Source organism: Salvelinus namaycush, chromosome 27 (genome assembly GCF_016432855.1).
Source record: "Salvelinus namaycush isolate Seneca chromosome 27, SaNama_1.0, whole genome shotgun sequence".
NCBI classification, from domain to species: Eukaryota; Metazoa; Chordata; class Actinopteri; order Salmoniformes; family Salmonidae; genus Salvelinus; species Salvelinus namaycush.
The window spans coordinates 28431129-28441640 of record NC_052333.1 but is presented as its reverse complement, the minus strand read 5'-3'; the positions used below and the strand labels follow the sequence as shown (position 1 = coordinate 28441640).

At 39.5% G+C, this 10512-nt stretch overlaps 1 protein-coding gene across 2 annotated transcripts; it reads right to left on the bottom strand.

Annotated features, from left to right (window-relative positions):
• Nucleotides 1–4877: 4877 nt before the first annotated feature.
• LOC120022649 (protein JTB-like) lies at nucleotides 4878–9023 on the bottom strand. 2 transcript variants are annotated; one of them, XM_038966630.1, is made up of 6 exons: nucleotides 8905–9023; nucleotides 7680–7867; nucleotides 7551–7591; nucleotides 7126–7211; nucleotides 6545–6624; nucleotides 4878–6221 (listed from the first exon to the last, which is right to left on the bottom strand). In XM_038966630.1, exons 2-6 carry the CDS (start codon nucleotides 7775–7777, stop codon nucleotides 6065–6067), a joined length of 462 nt encoding a protein of 153 aa, XP_038822558.1. In that variant the 5' UTR covers nucleotides 7778–7867; nucleotides 8905–9023; the 3' UTR covers nucleotides 4878–6064. The 2 variants fall into 2 exon arrangements, with proteins under 2 accessions (XP_038822558.1, XP_038822559.1); XM_038966631.1 differs by having other exon boundaries at nucleotides 6545–6621.
• Nucleotides 9024–10512: the final 1489 nt, after the last annotated feature.

Below are 10512 nucleotides of genomic sequence, written 5' to 3'. Positions count from 1 at the left end.
CCCTGGTCACATACCTATACCCTCAGACGCACAACATTTCCGAAACCCAGGCTTGTGATACTCCCATGCACGTATGCCATTACCAATGTAAATGTCAGTCTGCATGTATGACTTTGTCTTGAGTACCTTTGTCTTCTCGAAGTATAAGTAAATGTATTTATTTGTTTATTAAAACGTCTTCATAAAGCTCCATGGGTCCTCTTGCATTGTAGAGTACTAGCCTTTTGATGACCCATTTAAAAAAAAGTTCACTTACTATTTTCCTATTGCATTTGTAGCCCTACAGCTACATTTAAATCAGTTTAGGTTAAACTCCAAATGGGTTGCTTATAATGACATTGAAAATCGAAACATTTGATTAAGTTTCATCCATCAGAAATGCTGTCTAAAATGCTCTTTTTATTAGGCCTACATTTTTTAGGTCGGAATTTTGAACACATTTTAGTTCATGAATAAAAGACCAAGGTGATAACTGCACGTTTGGAAGTAATTTTACATTGATGCAATAGATCCTAGGCCTTAATCTTGCCGAGAGATGCAGTCACTGCTGTCTTGCTGCAGATGTCTTCGCTCCATAATGACTAGGCCTATGACTAATTGTGCTACCATCATAAGACTTCCAATCAAATATGAATCAAGCTCTCAAGAATTGAGTTGACCTGGATGGACAAGTGGTGTTCTTTAATACCAGATGGATTTGGAGTCTGTCTCAGTCAGTGGTTAATGGGCCAGTGTATATACAAAACTTATATGATGCACATTTCTACCACCAATAGTTTATATCAACCTGTCTGACCTTTTGGCTGAGATAATATGAAAATAATGTAATAATGTGTGAGATATGAAGATGACCTATGGCCTTTTCAACCAGCAGATTTCAGATAATAAAGGCCAGGTGTCTTCAAAAATGTGATTTTTTTCTGTATTTTATATATCTAGTTCCACACTATAAGGTTGGAATAATACTGTGAAATTGTTAAAATTATGATAATGCCCTTTAAGTGTAAGAGCTGTTTGAAAAGACCAACTGAAATTTCAGCCTGTTTTGGTGGGATGGAGTTTTGGCGGATAGACCAATAAGAAAGAGAGTTCCAAACCTCTCTACCAATAACAGCTAGTTTTCAGTTTTCCCTTCCACTCTCAGACCACTCTGGCCAAAATCCTGCTAGAGAAATACCTTTTTTCTAAGAAGTTATTTTTGTTTATTTTTGACCATTTTAATTGAAAACAATCACAGAAACCATGTTTCCTTCAAACCTTTTTATGAAAATAAAATACAGTGCCTTTAGAAGGTATTCATACCCCTCCATTTTTTTTGTGTTAGAGCCTGAATTCAAAATGGATTAAATAGATGTTTTTATCACGACTCAGTATATGACCCAGATGCAGACACAAGAGGGGGATAGTTCGATTCTCAGAATATTTATTATAACAAAGGGGCAGGCAGAGATTTGTCAAAGGGGCAGGTCAGAGTCAGGCAGGAAGGCAGGCTCAGGGTTAGGACAGGCAGAAATGACAGAACCGGGAAGACTAGATAACAAATACTTGAGAACAGGAAAAACTGGAACCACGCTGGTAAGACCTAACAAGACAAACTGGCAACAGACAAACAGTAAACGCAGGTATAAATACACAGGGGATAATGTGGAAAATGGGAGACACCTGGTGGGGGGTGGAGACAAGCACAAGACAGGTGAAACAGATCAGGGTGTGACAGTTTTTTATCTCACCTATCTACACACAATACCCCATAATGACAAAATGAAAACGTGTTTGACATTTTTGCAAATGTATTGAAAATGAAATACAGATATATCTCATTTACACCAGTATGACACTCCAAATTGAGCCCAGGTGCATCCTGTTTCCATTTATCATCCTTGAGATGTTTCTACAACTTGATTGGAGTCCATCTGTGACCAATTCAATTGTTTGGACATGATTTAGAAATGAACACACCTGTATATATAAGGTCCGAAAGCTAACATTGCATGTCAGAGCAGAAACTATACCATGAAGTCCAATTAACTATCCGTAGAGCTCCGAGATATAATTGTGATGAGGCATATACAGTATCTGGGGAACGTTATAAAACAATTTGTAGATTGTTGAAAGTTTCCAAGCGCACAGTGGTCTCCACATTGGGAAATTGAAAAAATATGAAACTACCCAGAATCTGCCTAGAGCTGGCCGTCTGACCAAATTGAGCAACCGGGAAAGAAGGACCTTGGTCAGGGAGGTGACAAAGAACCCAAAGAACTCAGACAGAATTACAGAGTTCCTTGGCTGAGACTGCAGAACCTGCCAGAAGGACATCAGTCTCTACAGCACTTCACCAATCTGGGCTTCATGGGAGAGTGGCCAGATAGAAGCCACACCTGAGAAAAAGACATGACAGCACTTCTGGAGTTTGCAAAAAGATGTGAAAGACTCAAGAGCACGAAGCAAAAGATTCTGCGGTCTGATGATACAAAAATGTAACTCTTTGGCCTGAATGCAAATCTCTATGTCTGGAGAAAACCAGGCACAGCTCATCACCCGTCAAACACCATCCCTACGTGAAGCATGGGGGTGGCAGCATAATTCTAGGTGGATGCTTTTCAGCAGCAAGGTCTGGGAGACTGGTAAGGATAGAGGGAACAATGAATGGAGCCAAATAAAAGCAAATCCTTGATGAGAACTTGCCTCAGAGTTGAACATCTGCAGAAAGACTTGAAGATTGGGAGTGGCAGTGAACAACAATCGAAACGGAGGGTCTTATTTTGGTGACATGAGGATAGATGCTTGACTGCCGTTTGACAAATAAAAATGATTCTAGCGCTTTTATCCATAATAATCTCATCATGTAGTAGGCTATATCTGCAAGCTGTTGGCTTGAGCGTACGTGCCAAGACCAGGGTGGGCACATATACTATATAACGCAAAATGTATTGTGCCAAAACCAACAGTAGAGTTTAAAATATGATGGAAACCCATTTAAAATGTGGGAATTTAACGCAAAAGTAATTTTTATGTCCACTACCTCATCATGCTTTTATCCGCAACAAGTAAGTTAGATGGAAAAACACGGTGGGAAAATGCGCATATTGTTTTTAAGCAGATTATTTTCACTATTGGCATGAAAATGTCACCAACTGGATGGAAACCTAGCTAGTAAGGTTGTTACCCAGAAATGATTGGATAGTGATAAAAACAATACACTATTTATTGCACACAGTGATTCCATGCAAATCATTATGACTTAAGCAATTTTTACTCCTGAATTTATTTAGGCTTGCCATAACAAAAGGGTTGATTACTTATTGACTCAAGCCATTTCAGATTTCATTCATTTGTAAACATTTCGAAAAAAATAATTCCACTTTCACATTATGGGGTATTGTGTGTAGGCCAGTGAATCTAAATGTAACATGTGGAAAATGTCAAGGGGTGGGAATACTTTAAGGCACTGTAGATTAACAAAAATGAAATTGTGTGATTAGCTAATAGGCAATGTTTGTCCTGTCTTGTGGATATAAACCATGTTTGGTTAATTTGAGCTAAACGCCCAGGCCTACAGCCTGTGTCAACCTGTCAAAGTGTAATTGCACCTGATGTGCTCATTAAATCCGTTAAGAAACAGGAAAGATGACTGTGCATCGAGGACAGTGTTTTCGGCAGGGTGCTATGTGTCAGTAATCGACGTAGAGACAAAATGTCATTTGGGGACAACGGAGTCAAACGACTCACCATTTGACCGGAAATCCGCTCAGCACCTTTGAGAGTTCTCGCGCGTTGTGAATCGCGTGGCGTGTACAGATCAGCTGCGCAACTGTCTGACCAATGTGGAAATTACACTGACGAATTTCACCGTATCGTTTCTGATGTGTTTCTGTCTGTTGGAGTAGAGGCAAGATTAGCAGACGTCCCGTTGTTGGAAACGCGTGACTCACGCGAGCGTAAATTAGGTTAGGTATCCTGGCTATGATTCAAACAGCATAGTCATTTGATACGGCTAACAGACTAACTTAATGCTACGAATCAATTGTCTAGTATAATTGTTTAATGGTAAGAGGAGTATGATGATTTGTATTATGGTCTCGGCCCCAATGTAGCTGTCATTTTCACTCTTCTATTCTAGTTCCAAGATAGGGGACAGCTTCCGAGGGAATGGTCTTCCTTAGTTTTGAGAAAGACGTTCAACCGCATTCCTGGAGTATGTCAACGTATAACGTTACGCAGAATACGAATCACAATTATTGTGCATTATGGTCTGTAACTAACCACAGGTTTAGGCCTATTTTATATGCTTCCTAGAGCTGCTTTTTTGTTGCGCTGTTTTGTAAATATGCAGTTGGACAACTTGTTTTTAGTAGCCTAACCCGGTCCACTTTCCTAATTTTTGTATTTTATAAACTATGGGCCCAATCAAAACCTTTGACCAGGTTTCTGGGATATCACAGTTAGGCCTACCAGCTTTGAGTAGGGCCCCAAGTTTCTCTAGTTTCCTTCAGTTTGATTCTGTGGTACTAGAGCAACATCTAGCGGTTACTTGTAAACCCACACCAACTTCAGTGCCCTTGTTTGGTTAGTGCAATCGCTCACAAACAAAATCAACTTTGTCATTTACTTTTCTCTTTTAGTGCAATTCCAACGTGGGCAAGTACTGTTCTGTCAAAGATGGAGCTCATGTCAATTGTGCTGTTTTATCTCCCTCAAACTGTATTGATAACAAAACTGCACATTTTCAAGTGAAAAATACAATGAATGCTTTCCTAGTACATCAAAGTGTATTGATACGAATACTGCGGTCCAAGTTGACTCTGGGAAGCATCTTTTTCATATTCAACTTGTGTTGTATATTATATCCCTGAAAAGTGGACTTAATTACAACAAACTCAGATTTTTTCCCCCATTTATTTTGTAATCTGTCAGCTGCTGACGTTTGAAAACATCTTACACCTTTCCTAAAAATACATTATTTACAGTTCAAATGTAAACATATGATAAAATCATTAGTTTGAACCCATCTGGAAAATCTTGGCAATCACTAAGCTCAGAGACCAACATTAAAAGGAGTAAAAAAAAAAAAGTGAGTCACAATCAGTGGAAATCCAACAGTTTTTAAATGAATGTGTGTCGTGTTGGAAACTCTATAGCCTATCAAAAACACTAGTAGTCAAATGTTAGTGTTTGCATTTAGAACCATGTCTGGAATGGAATCTCCAAACACACAAGATTTCACAACATAGTGATTGTAGACTTTCGGCAGAACACCAATGCTGAACCTTGGAAATATGAAACCCACGAAGGTGAAAACAGCATTGCAGCATGAAACTTATACTCCAGTACACGGTAACACTATGCAAACCCATCCCATATTTTTTTCTTAAAAAAAAAAAGAAAAAAAAGTTACCTTTATTTAACTAGGCAAGTTAGTTAAGAACAAATTCTTATTTATGCCCCAATAAGACCGATTCTAGATCCATTCGAGTCACAGACCTAGTTATTAGTCCATGTTTCCAAGTGAGACAGGGCATTTGACACTATATTATATTCTTGGTTCTCTCAGAGAACAGAAACATGTGCCAGAAACTTGTTTGGCATTTGTCAGACAATTCTGTATACAGGCAAAAAATTATAATTTCAAACGTAATTAAAGAACCATGTATGTGGCTTGAACGAATCCATCAATTGTCTGCTACTTAGAATGTAGCCAGTTCCCAACGTTCATCAATTTCACAGACTTTGTCTAGATCAAAGTACTGCAAGTTTACTGCTCAGAAGAGCCATTACCTTTAGGGATATTAATTCCATTGACAAAACGCCAGACACTGTTCATCATTTGTGCTTTGGCGGGTTATAATTAGGGCTGGAGTTTCATTGTCAATCTTGATTTCATTTTCATTTCTTCAACAACAAAATGTAGAAACTGTTTTCCAGTAAGCCTGGCCCATTGTCAGATATACCGTTCTCCAGACCTCCATGCTGTTGAAATTTGGTGGCTCTGTTCATTCTTAAGAGTTTGAAATGAGCTGAGCGACTATGTTGAGGTCTACTAGTCTCTTCACTCCGGTGTACTGTGCTAGATGGACTCGATTTGCCTGCGGACTTTCTCGGAGGCAAGCCGGTCCAGCGAACGTTGCCTAGCGACCACTACGAGGGCGAACAGTATGGTAAGGCCCAACATGGCTCCCTCAAACTTCCAGAAAAGGAGTTCCTCCATCAGGGTAGAGCGGCAGCTATGCGCAGGAGGGAAACAAGTGTCTTTATTATGGAAATATTAGCTTGACTGAATAGTATTTCTGATATGTAAAAATCATAAATACATCTTCATTCAAACTTAAAATCAGTCTGTGTAATAGTCTAAACATTTGAGTTTGTCTCCTGTAATCTATGATGAAAAAGTGCTTCATAGCGTACTTTTTATTATTAGTCAACTGTTTACTCAGGTTAACTACATCCAATTCACACAAGATCTGGATCCAACCTGTCAAATCAAGAGATCGCTCGGCCTCACAGCAACGATCACAAAGAAATGTCAATAGCAGCTGTAGGGACTCACCTCTTGTACTCATCTTTATTAGACTTGGTGCAGTTGATCCTCTCCACGTATCCCGTCTGAGTACATGCTGCCCATGACTTCTAGAGTGAGGACAGGATGGTTAAGGGTGCCTAGTCTACCAACTGTCAAATGATGCATCAACAAACACAAAACAATGTTTTAATTACAGTAATGCGTTGGTGGAAGGTGCAAGGCAATTTAATGGGTTTACACCGTATTTACAAGTCCAACAGAAAAGTTGGAGAGAGGGTTCTATTTTGGCTGGGAAGCATCCTAAACCAGATTACAATAACAGACAGTATTCTCTTTCACTGAGCTATCTTAAAACCTGTCCACTTTAAAATCAGATAAGAGTATCCAAGTATCTCTATAGCTTACAGTTAAAACGCCTTGTTGCAACTTGAAGTCCACTGTCATAAGCAACCATTTGGACTGTGAGGTGGCATAAACCATGACTACATTAAACGGCATACATTCACATCTCCCAACAATAAACTATCTATTAAGCAGAGAACTATTGGCGGACGAAAGGAAAAGTCAGCAGAAGTGTGGGGAGGGAGATGGACAGAGAGAGATCTCACCGACTGGAAAGCAGTGCACCGGGAGCATTCCACCGCAACCACAAACTCCTCCATCTGCCAACAGGGGGTGGTTACCGGCCTGGCCACTAGAAGACAGGCAAAACAAAAAGCCTTGAATCAGTATCTGAAAAGGGCTGGGAATAGTTTTGACAGAAATTGTGCTTAATGACACGAACAGAGGGACACTTTTTTTAAATCCTGACAGGAGTCAAGCAAACTGGAGCTTATACTGGAACATTGATATATGTTGCAAATAGTAGATGCACATATCAGCCCCACGCGCAAACATTTGCTTCTCCGTGAAATGTGTTGCTAACTTGCTATACTAACAATGTATGAGCACTCTCATTTGTGTTTGCAGCACCACATCAATCCTGTACTCAAGTTCTCCAACTCATTCTTAAATACAGATAAAAGTATAGTACCTGTGGTCTTCTCCTCACTCAGCAGAGCTGCACCAAACACTCTGAAAGAGACAGTAATGAGAGTTAAGCTCTGAAGCAATGCAGAGCATAAAGCATTATCAGCAAAAAGTACAACACCAGTACACTCACCTGAGAGACACCAAACCCCAGAAGAGTGCATGCAAAGCCAGGACTCTGGGCCTCAAGCACAACATGGGGATTCTGCAATCGCTCTCCATCCTCCCCATGCAGGTGTGTGAGATGTGCGCCACAATTACAACCAAGGCTGGAAGCTTGTCATAGTGGATTTATCCTCTATGGTCCAAACTGGCTGAAACCTGTCACACAATCAAATGACCACTAAGAGACAAACAATGGGCAAGGGCGATGCTCATGTTCAACAACTAAACACCTCTTTATCCCATTTATAATTAGCAACCACTAAGACACTGTTTGAAAGAGGTCAAAGAAGCTTATCTAGTTGCCACTGTTAATCTCATTACATGTCCAATTGAAGCATGCTGGTTCAAGTTCAACTGTGTCTAGAGCTGGACCTCATACCTCTGTCTTCCACCCCCCCAACAGATACAGTGTAGGTCGACTGTGGACACCTAACGTTACTTCTGTGGGGAAGGTCTGCTAAACAGCTGTAACCGACTTCATGATGAATACATTAGCCAGGTGTGGTTTATCCAGCAATTAATATCTTAACTCACCAGTGAATGAGACAATGCAGTAAATATTTCAACAGTCAACTGGACTTCAACCTTGATCTCATCTTTCCAATAGCGATATTAGGCAGCTCCTTAACGTTGTGAGCAAAGCAGATAACGCGGGTGGCTTTTAGGGAGTGCAGCTGGAAACAGTTACAACGCTAGCTAAGAAAAGTTACTTAGCTATTATCAGTTATATAGTGAGAAGATGGCATACTCATCAAAAGCCCTTTTTATACAAATGCTGAAAGAATTGAACATAAAAACCACGCCTGGCCAATGTATGCATCACGAAACTAAGCTAAGTTACTTACCTAGCTAGGTAACGTTAATAGTAAGCTGGGTTCTCTTTTTTTGACAACTTGAAAGTAATAATTATATAATAGCTAGCTAGTAGCACTATCATAACTTCGTTTAGGCACTAACTAACCAACACGTTAGCTTACATGACATACCAAACAAGATCATTAGCAGCTGGATATTTTGTTCCAAGTTAGTCTCGCTAGGTTTACTACTATAAGTTAGCTAGTAACAGTTAACGTTATATAGTGAGAAGATGGATAGCCAGCATACTCACCAAAAGCCCTTCTCATACACATGCTGAAAGAATTTAACATAAAAATGTATAGTTAGATTACGATACTATTAGTTGAAAAACAAACCTGAACAAATTGTTGGTGTGATTAGGTTGCTTTTTCTTTCAGTTCCCGAGTAGCCGTCTAGTGGAGAAGAGCACAGCCATTTTGAGTCATGTTGTAAACGCTGATGAATACGTACGTCATCAAATGCGTTGCACCCGGTCCCAGTACCGACAGCGCCCCCTAACACTTGTCTTGAAAGCAGGCCTTTAATAACCTGTGTCTAGGTCTGCTGTTAGTGAAAGAACTGGAAAACAATTTATATGACAAATGATGTTGGATAACTGAAATGACTAGGGGCCCGGTCTGCCCGGATGATGACTAACTACTCTATTATACTTTCATTCAAAGGTATCTTTTGGGCATACATTGGCCTTATGTATAATATTGCTCTGTATTATCTAACTTGATATTTGATCATGTCAGATCAAATGTAGGCCTACTTCATTTCCAGTTGGCCGTAGCCAATGCATGTCCCCAATACCTGCCCTTATGAAAAAAAAGATTGCTGTCGGGGTGCAGTATAACTGCAGTACAATGTAGTATAACTCTATTTAGAGTGCAGTGTAACTCCAGTATGCTTCAAATACTGCTTCCAAAATAACCGTTTTTTTTATTGCAGTAATTTTGCAGTGTGTTACAGTGCAGCATAACTGCTGTTCAACTGCAGTTATTCTGCAATTACTGCGTCCAAAATACCACAGTTGACAGCAGTTACTGCACTTTTAACTGCAGTTTCAAAACTGCCATCTTTTTTTGTAAGGGTGATACATAAGTGGGTACCGCAGATTATTGGAGATACAGGTACACCGTGTCTCCAATACTGTTATTACATTATATATACTGGTAGACCATGGCTATGTCTATTCATAATTCAAAAGGCACTCGCACATCTGAGCAATCTTATTTGCAGGTGCATGGCAACAATTGAACAAGATGAAGGAAAAAGGAAACCGCACACTGCTCTTGATAGTATCACCAATATTTAATAAGCTTACGTATCGGCCTCACAGCCTTCGTCAGAGCTTTTGTGATTTTTTAAAATTTGCACCCTTATGTAGACCTGGCCCCACCCACATCCGTTCTACACATCGAAGGGGGTTGGAGGCAAAGGAAAAACAAATAAGTGCTACCAAATATAACAATATGCATTTCATAAATATTACAAAAGTGTATAAATAAGGCGTATTGAGCACGTCTGTAAAACCTCAATGAGGACATAGCAAGTTTTCATTAATCATTGGATACATCGTACGAAAAACGTCAGAATAATCTACAATAGACACATATTTCATGTTCAAATTCACAACATAACATACATAGGCGTTTCATCATTAAGTCCTTTAGGAAATAATGTCTGGAGGGTGAAAATCCAAAAACATTCTCTTTTACTCAGAGTATTATTAATATCTCCTCCCCTGTCTGATATCTTAACTTTCTCTATGCCACAAAATCTAAAGGTGGAAATGTCATGCTTCAAGTCATTGAAATGTACAGCGACTGGATAATCCCTGTCGTTTCTCCTGATTTAACTTTTATGTTCACTAATTCTCTGTTTGGTAGATACACAGTTCTATAATACAATTATACCAGGTTGGTTATGGCCAATGATTTGGGAATAAACTCACAAAA